The sequence below is a fragment of the Pistacia vera genome, unplaced genomic scaffold (genome assembly GCF_008641045.1).
Source record: "Pistacia vera cultivar Batoury unplaced genomic scaffold, PisVer_v2 Contig482, whole genome shotgun sequence".
NCBI lineage: Eukaryota > Viridiplantae > Streptophyta > Magnoliopsida > Sapindales > Anacardiaceae > Pistacia > Pistacia vera.
Genome location: NW_022196315.1, coordinates 182788 through 195840, shown reverse-complemented (window position 1 = coordinate 195840; position 13053 = coordinate 182788). Strand labels below are relative to the sequence as shown.

Here is a 13053-nt window from a genome sequence, read left to right as displayed (position 1 = left end):
GTTGTGACCTTTGATGATTGGTTCAACTAAGGATTTCAAAAGATTAAAATTGCCATGGTGTTGTAGCTTGACAGAAACGTTGTGATTGAATTGAAAGTGGTAGGAACCAAAATAGGCGGAGAAGAGATATTAGAATTGGTGAAAGTAGAGAACTTGTCTGACATTTTTTTTTTTCCTTTTACTTTGGTCAGATAGCTCTGATACCATTAAATAAATAAGAAGCAAGGTTGTATATTCCTCAAAAGTCAAAGAGGAAGTAATATTTTGTATTCATATGTGCATTTCAGTATAATACAACGATTACAAAAGTTATCAGATATATAGAATAAATACATATATTGAATTTATATACATCCAGTTAAGTAAGTCTACTATGTAAATATATCTTTATCATATGATTAAATGGATATAAATACTATATAATAATTAAATGGATATACATATGTCTAATGTGTCTATTAAAGTTTTAAAAATAATAGTCTAATCAATGCCTATTTTTAATAAATATGGTAAAATTCTTGTGTTTTTAATTTACAATCTTTTAAAGTTTTAGTTTTTTTCTTACCATCATTAAACAAATTTCTGGCTCCATCATTGTTTGTATATCCCTTTAAATACTCAACAATAATAAAACTTATACTTCTACTGCAATGAGTTCAGTTCCATTGTACCATGTATATATAATTAAAAAAGCATTTTAAACATAATTCTAAAAAAAGTTACTCCTGACAGGGGAGTCCGCTCTCTTCTGCATAAGAGCATCTACTAAGTGAAGCTCAGGTTCTCGTTCATCTTTTAATCTGTGTAATCACAATCTTGCTTGCCTAACTCTACCATGTCCACTAGCAAACCACGGCCAGAGATAGAAGGCCGTCGTGGGGAAAGAAATGACGAACAGGTATTGGAAATAGAGGATAGAAGTGAAGCAGGCTATCTCACCTCTAAATGGTCTTTGATAGGAAAAATTATGGCAGACAAAATACTGAACAAGAATACTGTCAAGGGAATGATCCGTAAAGGATGGGGCAAGCCACAAGAGCTATCTATTGTTGACATTGGCCCTAGTACATGTTTTTATTTACTTTTGCAGATGAGGAAACACCAAAGCAGATTCTACAGGATAGTCCATGGAATGTTTTAGGGGCCCTTCTTAATCTACAACGTTGGGTCCCTGATATTTCACTATATGAGATTGACTTTATCAGAGCTCCTTTTTGGGTTCAAATACATGGGCTACTGTTAGCCAAGACAAGCACCCAGAGTGTTATACAAATTGGTTTTGTTCTGGGTGGAGTTCTTCAGGTCGAAAAACCTTTGGTGCAAGATAGGCTGATGTGCAGCTATCTAAGGGTGAGAGTGCTGATTGATATTACCAAACCGCTGGCAACTGGGGTTTGGGTGACTAGGAAAGAACTAGGCAACATATGGATATGGGTCTTCTTTAAGTATGAAATACTTCAGAATTTCTACTATGGTTGTGGTAGGATCAGTCATGACCAGAAAAGTTGTAAGGAAGCCAAAGCAGTGTGCCCTTATGATTCTACCAAGTATCTATCAAAGTTTTAAATGGATATACATATGTCTAATGTATCTATTAAAGTTTTAAAAATAATAGTCTAATATATGCCTATTTTTAATAAATATGGTAAAATTCTTGTGTTTTTAATTTACAATCTTTTAAAGTTTAATTTTTTTCTTACCATCATTAAACAAAATTTTGGCTCCATCATTGTTTGTATATCCCATTAAATACTCAACAATAATAAAACTTCTACTCCAATGAGTTCAGTTCCATTGTACCATGTATATATAATTAAAAAAGCTGACGTACACTTGGGAAATGGCGTGTGAAGATTTTAGTTTCCACTAATTAGAATGCACATGGGATGGTAGGGTTTGAGCTAGGTTGCTGAAGCCCTATCCTTTAGTTTGGCTTTATTGTTGAAACCCAAATTGTCTTTAGTAAAGAAATGCAGTATTCATACTAAGCACAACAGGAGGACCATTAACATCCTAAATAAAGGTGTTGTGTGCCCGAAGTAGTCAAGCTCTTGCTCGGGCTCTGCCCCGTCGTGGAATGCTTGCAGACGGTGAGAAGCTCTCAAGGAGATGTGGATAGCTTATAAAACATTGTAGAGTAAAATCAAAAGTCTACTTCTTTCATTCATCCTTCTATATATATATATATATATCCTAACAACTCTACATGGTGCCTAGAATAGGGGAAACGTGCTAGCAAATTCAGAGAAATAATCAAAAGTGCAAACGTGCTTGGGAAACTAAATCACTAACACCACTAACTCCTAAAGAAAAGGTAACAGACCACTATCTCCTAAAGAATAGGTCTTCCCGTTGGTAAGGCACGTCACATTCCTCCTTTCTTGAAATCGGCCTTGTCCTCAAGGTTGCTAAGGACATTTGCTTCGCTATCTTCACTGTTTAATTTCGGCTACTCATTTACGACTACAGAATTGTTTTTGAGCTGCTTCTTAAGCAACGAAACATTTATGACGAGGTGGATCTTACTTCCTTCAGGTAAGAGTAACTTGTAAGCCACCGGACATATGCGTTCAGTAATCTAATATGGCCCATAATATTTGGCAGAAAGTTTGTGCCGCCATTCTCCCGTTAAAGAAATCTACCTGTATGATTGCAACTTGAGAAAAACCCAGTCGCCAACCTCAAACTTACGATCTTTTCTACCCTTGTCATAGGTAACCTTCATCTTTTCTTGAGTCTTGGAAATATGTTGCCGAAGTTGGATAATGATCTGATCCCTCTGCCGTAATTCCTTGCCCATGTTTGCATGTTTTATTGTCCCAAACTCATAGAACGTTAAGACTGGCAGTGGTGATCCATAAACTGCTTCAAAAATAGTGGATTTTGAGGAAGAATGCCAACTAGTGTTATAACAAAACTCCGCCCATGGTAACCATCGCGTCCATTGTTTTGGGTTATCCCCGGTAAAATATTGTGAATACATTTCAAGAGTACGATTAGTTACCTCAGTTTATACGTTTGTCTGTGGATGGTAAGAGAAAGAAAAGCGGAACTCAGTGCCTTGCAGCCGAAATAACTCTTTCCAAAATGCGCTTGTGAACGGGGGATCGCGATCGCTTACGATTGACTTTGGTACTCCATACAACTTGAGAACATTCTCATAATAAGCTTGAGTGGCACTATTGGCAGTAATGGGTTGTGACATTGCAACGAAGTGCGCTATTTTGGATAGGCCGTCCATTAGCACCATAATAGTAGTCTTTTCTTTTGAGGGCGGAAGTCTAATAATGAAATCCATTGATACCTCAGTCCATATGATCTTGGGAATGGGTAGCAGTTGAAGAAGTCCAGGTGGTGCTTCTTGTTCCTATTTATTTCTTTGCAGATATCACAAGCTTTGATGGCATGCAGTACTTGCTTCTTCATTCCTTGCCAGTAAAGTTGTGATCGAATGCGTTGAAGGGTTTTATGTAACCCTTCATGAGTGGCAGAATGGAATCCTTGTATAATTTCAGTCGTCAATGGGGAAAATGAGAGTAAATAAATGTGGTCTTTGAAGAAAAGTACCCTGTCCTTGCAAGTCCAAGGACTTAATATTTCCCCTTCTCGAAACAACTTATGTAGTTTTTGCATATCTACATGGGCTCCATTTTTTTCCCGAATGGTCTCGATCCAGCCTGGTTTTAATGCTAATATTGCCATTACGTGCATGGTTTCCATCTTCCTAGAAAGTGCATCTGCTACTGAATTATCTTTACCCTGTTTGTACTCGATGATGAAGTCATATCCCATCAACTTACCGAGCCACCATTGTTGTGCTATGCTGATGATGCATTGATTTCATAAATACTTGAGACTTTTATGATCAGTTGTACCACAAATGTCTTGCCAAGGAGGTAGGGTCGCCATTTCTGTATTGTTAAGACCAAATGCCAGTATCTCCTTATCATATGTGGACAAGGATACCGATTTTCCTTTAATAGCTTGGCTAAAGAAGGCTATTGGCTTTTTCTCTTGCATGAGGACTATACTGACTCCAGAGTTGGACGCATCACATTCGAAAATAAATTGTTTTGCAAAGTCTAGTAAGGTCAGTACAGGCCCTTTAATAATCTTCTGTTTCAACTCCTCGAATGCATGATCAGCTTCTTGGGTCCAGGCAAAGTTATTCTTTTTAAGCATATTAGTCAATGGTGCTGCAATTTTTTCATAATCCTTTATGAATTTTCAATAGTAGCCCCAGATTCCTAAGAACCCACGTATGCGTGTCACTGTGGTTGGCTTGTGCTATTCTTTTATTGCCGCAATTTTGACGGGATCCATCTCTACTTCTCCTTCATGAATGATGTGTCCCAAGTAATGAATTTTTGTATCCCCAAAGGCAAAGCAACACTTTTATTTTTTTACATAAAGCTGGTGAGTGGCTAGAATGGAAAATACAATTTCCAAATGCTTTAAATGTGATTCCCAAATTCAACTATAGATAAGAATGTCATAAAAAACAACTATACTAAATTTGTGCAGAAATAGACAAAAAATATCATTCATTAATGCTTGAAATGTAGATTGAGCATTGGAGAGACCGAAAAGCATTACTAGAAATTCGTAATGTTCGTCGTGGAGGTGAAATGCGGTCTTCTCAATATCTTTAGGATGCATAGGTATTTGGTGGTATCCTGCTTACAAGTCTAATTTTGAGAAAAATTTTGCGCCATGTAATTCGTCTAACAATTCATCCACCACGGGTATTGGAAATTTATCCTTGATGGTGACTAAATTTGAAGCCTGGTAGCCACGCAAAATCTCCCAGAGCCGTCTTTTTTCTTAACTAATAGCACTGGTGAAGAGTACGGGCTCGTGCTAGGCCTAATTATTCCAACCATCGTCATTTCCTCCACCAATTTCTCTATTTCTCGCTTCTGGTAATATGGGTAGCGAAAAGGTCTGACAAAAATTGGGTCGGCGTGTTGTTTAAGAATATTAGATTATTAGGAATATTAAATTATTAAAAAGATAAATTATCTTAAAAGATTATTAAAAATTTTTAGAAAAATATATTTGATTAGTTGATGGGTATGTTATATTAATATGTTTGGTTATGAGGAATAAATTAGTAGGTATGTTATTTAAATTATTAAATTATCTCTTTTAAAAATATTAATATAATATTATTTTTATTATTAATTTTTGAATAATTTTTTTAACTCCCAATATTTCAGATTTAGCTAAAACACCCCGTTTATATTAAACTTTAATTTATGACGAAATCACTTCTATCTCCTGCTGCCGCCTGCTGCGACCACAAACCACTGTTGGAAGTCTCCGAAAGTCTCAGTGAGTAGCTCACAGTGACTAAGAGGCTTCGATATGGCCGTTTCTGGCCATAATGATGGCCGAAAACAGCCATATCATGCTAGATCTGACCGTTAACGGCCAGTTCCAACGATCTGACCGGATATGGCCGTTTTTGGCCACAATATGGCCGGAAACGGCCACACTGAAGCCTCTTGGAGCCTCCCACCGAATCTGGTTCTTTTTAGGGATTCCGACGAGTTTTCAGCGACGGCCCATGATGGTTGGCCCACTGTAGGCGGTGGTGGCTGGATGACAGTGGTGGTCTGGAAATTGTTTTAAACATAAGGGTATTATTGTCTAAAATTTTAATTAAACAAGGGTAAAATTGAAATAAAATATTGTTGTAAATTTCTTTTAAAATACGGGTATTATTGTCTAAAATTTTTATTAATAAGGGATAAAATTATAATAAAAAAAATAACTTTGATAATCTTAGAAAACTTAAAAAAATTAAAGTGATCAGATTACCTCCAATATTACCAATAATAATCACTATTGATATTTAAAAATTATCGATATTTTATATTATTTGATAACTAAATATAGGAATTAAGTAATATAAGATTACTTACCTCAGTAATGACAGATACACCCGAACCAAGCGCCCCCTTATGGTTACGGGTTTGGTCTGATGGAAGCCCTTTGGGTTTTTGAAACAAGCCCTTTTATTTTTCAATTAAATTGTCCACTTGCTACTGTTGCGTCCCACTGCAAGGTTTTGGTCTGGCCTTTTTTGTTTGGTCAAGGGCATTAAGAGTTATTATGGGCATCAGCATTCCTTGTCCTCTATTTGCTCGAAGTTCCTTCTCCATTCTTTGCCTATTGACTATCTGATTGTGTGGGGATTGAGCGCCAGTGAGAGTCATGGTTTTTCCTTGCCATTGGAATGCCATTTTGAGCTGGGAAAAATCCCACATAATTTGCCCGAATGTTTCCAGCCATTGTGCGCCAAGGACAGCATCGTAGCCTCCCAACTCAATGACAAAAAAATCCACCCGAAATAGGCTTCCTTGGATGGTAGTTGTTGTTTCGGGCAGCCCCCCATGCACTGTAACTTTTCTCCATTAGCCACCATAACATTCATCTTCTCTCTTTCCTTAGTCTTCAATCCAAATCGGGATGCCCATGCATGATTAAGGAAATTGTGGGTGCTCCCTGTGTCCAACAACACCATTAAAGGATGACCATAGATCTTGCCTGGAACTCTCATTGTCTAGGGTGTCGTTGTGCCAGTGATGGCATTAATGGATATCTCGGCCACTTCGTGATCCTCCTCGATTTCTTCCATCTCTTCCGCCACATCGTCATGTGCACAGTCAATAAGAAATAGTCGCTTGCAATGGTGTCCAGGAGTGTAAGTCTCTTCGCAATTATAACATAAGTTGTGGCATCGTCTGTATTGGATTTCATTAGGGGTGAGTCTTTTAATTGGCAGAAAGGTTGGTTTTTGATTTTGGGATTGTGTTGGTGGGGTGTTAGGCAAGATTGGTGGAAGTGAGTTGAAAATGGGTCGTTTTGTTTCTAGGTTCATGGGATTTCTTCGTTGAGTTTGGATCTTGGTCTCATAGAGGCGAGCAAGGCCGACGACATGAGGAAGAGTCTGGGTAGATTGTCTCCTTAAGGTTGCTGACAAAATAACTAATCCGCTGTTGCTCTGTGGGAGATCCGGCTCGTGCTAGGAGACGATCGAATTGAGCTTGATAATCGCGAACCATTCCAGTTTGTGTGAGCTTGGTGAGTTCTTCGTAAAAATCCTCCAATAAGGTTGGTCCTAACTGTCATTCAACGCTCGTTTGAACTCCTTCCAATTAATCCTCACTTGGGTCCATCTAAAGGATTGAAACCAGAGCTGTACTTCCCCTTCCAAATGATAGGCCACCAAGGCCACCTTCTCATCGATTGGTGTTTTGTGGAACTCAAAGAATTGCTCCGTCCAGTCTATCCATGTGATTGGGTCATCAGAACCATCATACCGTGGAAATTCCAAGCGGACTACCCTGGGTACGATGTGTTTGCGGAACATTGGAATGTTGTTGGGAGGTATCAGCTTCACGTCTCTGTGATCTTAATTCATCCGGTTTAAAGTTGTATAAACATTTCGTGCATTTCCTGTTGTATTTGTAGCATCTGTTGTTGTGTGGCCTGAATGGATTCTTCTACTGGCTATTTTGTTAGATTGCATTGGTAACCCCATTATCGGATCCCTGCTCTGATACCATTTTGTTTGTGCCCGAAGTAGTCAAGCTCTCGCTCGGGCTCTGCCCCATCGTGGAATGCTTGTAGACGGTGAGAAGCTCTCAAGGAGATTTGGATAGCTTATAAAATATTGTAGAGTAAAATCAAAAGTCTGCTTCTTTCATTCATCCTTCTGTTTATTTACATCCTAACAACTCTATATAGTGCCTAGAATAGGGGAAACTTGCTAGCAAATTCAGAGAAATAATCAAAAGTGCAAACGTGCATGGGAAACTAAATCACTGACTCCTAAAGAAAAGGTAACAGACCACTATCTCCTAAAGAATAGATATTCTCATTGGTAAGGCACGTAACAAAAGGGCATTTTCTTTGAACCCTTAACTAAAAACATAAATGTAAATAAAACCCATTGCCTACTTGTGGATATAATTTATCAAGTCCTAGCCTATTACTAGAATGATAAATAAGTATATATTATTTTATGCCTCATAACTGTCAAGGTCATTACAATAAGTGTTCCGGAGAAAAATGCATGGACTGGAGGAAATTTCGCTTGTTAGAGCAGACAAACGTAACCAACCCATTGCAATTGAAGGAAATATTAATTGAAGCCAACCAAAGATGATTTCATCTTTTATTATTCTAAATAATTTCCAAAATGATATGTGGGCGCTTAAGTAATCTGTAACAAGAAAATTATTATTTCTAAACAGGGGCGGATTTAATGAATGACGAGTGGAGACCATGGCCCCCACTCAATTTTTTAAAAATTTCAGATTTTATATTTCTATTTCTATTTATTTAAATTTTATCCTCATAAATCTTTGAGATTTTGATAACGGCCCCCACGGTAAGTTTGGATTTTGTTTTTGTAAAACTCCGTTTTTAATTTTAATATATTTATTACATATTCTTTGTGATTTTTATTTTTATGCAAGGGGATCTATTAGTTTTTAAAAATTTTATTGGGAGTGAAAATGAAAAGAATATGAGCTATTGGGTTTGCACGTAATCGTTTAAATCCTGAACAAATGGGTGAAGCATGTAATCTATTTAGGGATGAAAATCAAGTCGAGCCACTCAAACTATACTTGATGTTGGCTTGAACTCGACTATGCATTAGTCAAGTCGAGTTCGAGTAGTTAATCGAGTAAAACTCGACTCAATATATTCGCGAGTATTTCCAAGCTCGATGGTTAAGTTGATAGTTTTCAAAGTAATAGGGGTCTTATGTAATTTAAAAGTTATAAAATTTGCAAATCCACCCCTGTTAGATGAGCTTGAAATCGAGTTCGAACTTGAACTCGATTAAAACTCGAATAAAACTCGTCTAAAACTCGAAAAAAGCTCGATTATACGAACTTGAATTCGAACTCGATTTCCAATTTCAAGTACCGAGTTCGAGTTTGAACTTGATTTCTCAAGTTCGATCAGGCTTGAACTCGAACTCGGTACTATAGAGATCGAGTTGAGTTTGATTTACCAAATACTCGAGTTGATTCGATTTCACCCCTAAATCTATTAGATGTAATCTATTCCTTTGATTTTGCATTTAGCTTGCATATGATGAAAAGTATATTGGCAATTACTAATGAGTTGTCACAAGCATTGCAGAGAAAAGATCAAGACATTGTAAATGCTATGGCCCTATTCAAAGTCTCCAAAACAATGGTTACAATTGTTGTGAGATGAAGGATGGAAATCTTTGTTGAGTGAAATTTCTTCATTTTGCCAAAAACATGATACTGCCATTTTGAATATGGATGATATGTTTGCAATTCAAAGGCGGCCATGACGAAGAGTTGAGCACATGAAAAATTTGCATCACCATCGAGTTGAATTGTTTTATATAGTGATAGATATGCAACTTGAAGAACTTAACACTCGTTTCACTAAGGTTAGTACTAAGCTACTTCTTTGTATGACATATTTAGATCCAAGTATTTCATTCTCTGGCTTTGACAAGCATAAGTTGATCCGTTTTGTCCAATTTTATCCAACTGATTTTTCTGCACTTGAGTTGATGGTACTTGAGAACCATACTAGGACTTATGCTATTGACAGACGCTCTTGTGATGAATTTTGCTGAGTTAGAAGAAATTGGTGATTTGGCTAAGATTTTAGTTCAGTTTAAAAAAAAACATTTTGTATCCGTTGGTGTATAAGCTTGTGAAACTTGCATTGGTTTTATTAGTTGCGACTGTGATCGTTGAAATGACTTTTTTTGCAATGAATCTTGTGAAAAGTTGGTTACGCAATCGAATGGGAAATCAATGGATGAATGATTGCGTGGTCACCTATATTGAGAAAGATGTATTTGATACAGTTGATGATGAGATAATTATCCAACGTTTTCAGAATATGAAAACTCGTTGAGGACAATTGTAGAAAAATTGTTTTATTTTTACAAAAATTGTGTTTTTTGAAGATATTTATTTGTATTTTGTAACTTTTTGTTGAAGCTCATCATAATGAAAAAAAAAAAAAAGTATAAATATGATTGATTTTAATTTTTTTTGTTTATTTTTTGCCCCCATCGAGTGAAATTCCTGGATTCGTCATTGTTTCTAAAGACTAAAATATTGTAAAGCTTTGAAATTGAGATAATCAGACACAAATCTTGTAAAAGAAAGCAGGGCTTTTGCCGGATGGTCACTGGTCACTTAAGGACTATGAATTGCTCTCATAAGAATTTGAGCCTGGCCGTAGGGTGGTGGTAGGAGCTCTAACTTTAAACTTGAGTTTAAGAAACAAATGTCGGAAGATTTCTGAATAGGCTATATGATGGTCATTTTGAAAAGGCAGAATTCCTTCATTTTGTTAGTAGGCAAATTGTCTAACACTTGGTTACAATTTTATTGGTGCTGTTTTGGATTCTTGACATTTGGTTAGATGTTATTAGTTATGATGTGACATAGATTAATGAGTTGAATTTGAAAGTATATGTGACTTCATATAATTAGTGTTTGATATTATTTGTTATTAATGACAGATATTAATAATCTTATTGAGTGTTGTTTGTTATAAATATTGTCATTTATATAAAGATAAATTTATGTGAATATAAGGGGTCTTATATATTGTATGTCATTTATAATACACTTACGTGAATTTGAAGGGTTTGTAAATATGAATGGTTTCATAAGTTTTTATTTTGATAAATTGTATGTGTTATGTGTTGCTATTTAATATAAATGGTCAGAGATATTTATGAGAATGTAATAGGGACATTCGAAAGCTCTAATTAAAACTTGGTTAATTTTCACATAAACACTGAGGCTCCACATTCACATTTACATACAAACGCTCCAGATTGGCAAAAATATGAATGTCGTTTCTGTCTTTTCTTCTTCACATCTGAACTGAATCAGAGAGAGACTGAACAAGATAGAAAAAAGATTTCCAAAACAAAAATAAAAATAAAAAGAGAAAAAGTAGAAATTCGCTCAGATCTCCTATCAAAGACAGCGAAAGACCTGTACAGAGAGAATAGATGCTGCCAATTTCAAGACCCATTATTAAAGGAGTAATGCTACATTTACACCACTTTTTTACAATATTTTCATTACATCATGATGTGGCATATGTCACAACCACACAAATTCTATTATAATATTAAAAATTCAAAATAATTAAAAATTTGTGGCATATGCCACATCATAATGTAATGAATATGGTGTAAAAGAGTGGTGTAAATATAGTATTACTCTTATTAAAGTACTAGATAAGCAAGGATGGGAACCCAATCACGAGGGGGAAAAGCACCCCTTTGAGGGAAGGAAATAGTCCTATTATTCTTTTACGAGATTTCGAGGACAAAGAAGAGAAGATCCCTAGTTTCAATCTTTTATGGTAAAGGTAGCAAGAAAGGTAAGGACATCTCAAAAAGCACATATGGTTTTGGAAAGAGACATGGCCTTTTTCTATTCTTGGCTATGACACAGAGTAATCACGACTGGGTGATTTATCCATACTTCGTATGGTCTCGACAAAGAGATTGTTTTATGTGCTTTTGTATTTAGTCTAAAGTTGTATTAAGAAATAATCACCTTGTTACAAAATAATAATAATAATAATAATAATAATAAGAAGTTAATTATTCACAATATAATAATTTTCTATAATATGTTTAAATTACCTTCACATTTGTTGATGTAAACAACAGACCTGGCAAACGGGCGGGTGTACCCGCGGGTCAATGGGTACCCGCACCCAACGGGCGGGTACGGGTAACACATACTTCGACCCGTGAGAATCTGACCCGTACCCGGCCCTCTCGTGACTTTTGTGCAAATTTGAAATTAAAAAAAAATAAATAAATAACTTCTCACTCTCAAACGTCAAACCGTAATCTAAACCAAAACTTATCAGTGAAAAAAACAAAAAAGTTAAAAAACGCAGCAGCTCATTCTTTTCTCTCACAGGCCACAGCAGCTCCACAACCACTCCTCAGTCCTCTCACAGCAGCTCTACTCCCTTACTCTCTCACTCTCACAACAGCTCCACTCTCCCTCATTCTCTGACTTCTTTCACGGCAACAGCAGGCGCCAGCAGCAGCAGGTCACGGCAGCAGCAACAGGTCATGGCAGCCCATTCTCTCATGGCAATAACAGATCTCCTCTCATGGCAGCACCAGCACGACAGCAGCAAATCTCCTCTCACAACAGCACCAGCACCGCAGCAGCAGATCTCCTCTCACGACAGCAATGACAGCAGCAGCACGGCAGGTAACGTATAGGTTGATCAAATCTCGTTTTACTTTTAGCTATATATCCTGCCTTTGCAGCTAAAAGATGAGTACTGGAAAGTGGAAACTTTGGTTAAAGACTTAAAGTTACTTTTGTATTTTAATTATGAAATACTTAATATTTATCTCAACAATATGAAATGTTTGATTAGTGATTAAAATAAAAAATAGTAGGGGAGAGTTGAAAAAGTAGTGCATTAAAATAGTTTGTCTTTGGTAAAGCATGTGACAAAAGTATAGAACAAAGCATGTGGTCTGACTGACTAACTGAGAAATCATGCCCCTCTGCCTCTGGGACCAAAAACGTGAAAATTGACTGCTTAAAAACGTGACGTGAGGGAGGCTTAAAAAGTTTTGAAAATAAATTTTGGCCCCTAATATTGGCCCCTGCTCAAATATTTATTTTCTTTTGACTCAAATAATGATGATTCACAATTTCACAGCATATCCCACATTATAATTTTTTTTTTTTTTTGGATGAATTGTTAAGAATTATGATTGGTTATACTTATTGGAGTTGAGGGGTGTTGATTGTTGAGTTGGAAAAATCTAGTCATTTGGTAGGGCTGGTTTGCTTGTAAAATATATGGGAGTGTTTTTATTTTTTTTGGACGAATTGTTATGAATTATGATTGGTTAATTAATTTAAATGTAAATACTTTGTTGTGTCCTTTAGATTGGCTTGGTATGGAGGAGTCCTACAGATTTAAGAACGGTCGTAATGTACCGTAGGTCACTTCCTTCTACTGGTAGTA

General features: G+C 36.3%; 1 protein-coding gene across 1 annotated transcript; it reads left to right on the top strand.

The window, feature by feature from the left end:
• The first annotated feature begins 835 nt into the window (after nucleotides 1-835).
• Nucleotides 836-1566, top strand: LOC116146703. The gene is made up of 2 exons (XM_031432121.1): nucleotides 836-1025; nucleotides 1091-1566. The coding sequence occupies exons 1-2, from the start codon at nucleotides 836-838 to the stop codon at nucleotides 1564-1566; spliced, it is 666 nt and encodes a 221-aa protein (XP_031287981.1).
• The last annotated feature ends 11487 nt before the right edge of the window (nucleotides 1567-13053 follow it).

What these genes read in the sequence shown, in the direction of transcription:
- LOC116146703 (XM_031432121.1), top strand. Translation starts at nt 836, where the DNA reads ATGTCCACTAGCAAACCACGGCCAGAGATAGAAGGCCGTCGTGGGGAA. An exon ending in AATGATCCGTAAAGGATGGG is followed by an intron (nt 1,026 to 1,090) that starts GCAAGCCACAAG and finishes TTACTTTTGCAG; the next exon opens with ATGAGGAAACACCAAAGCAG.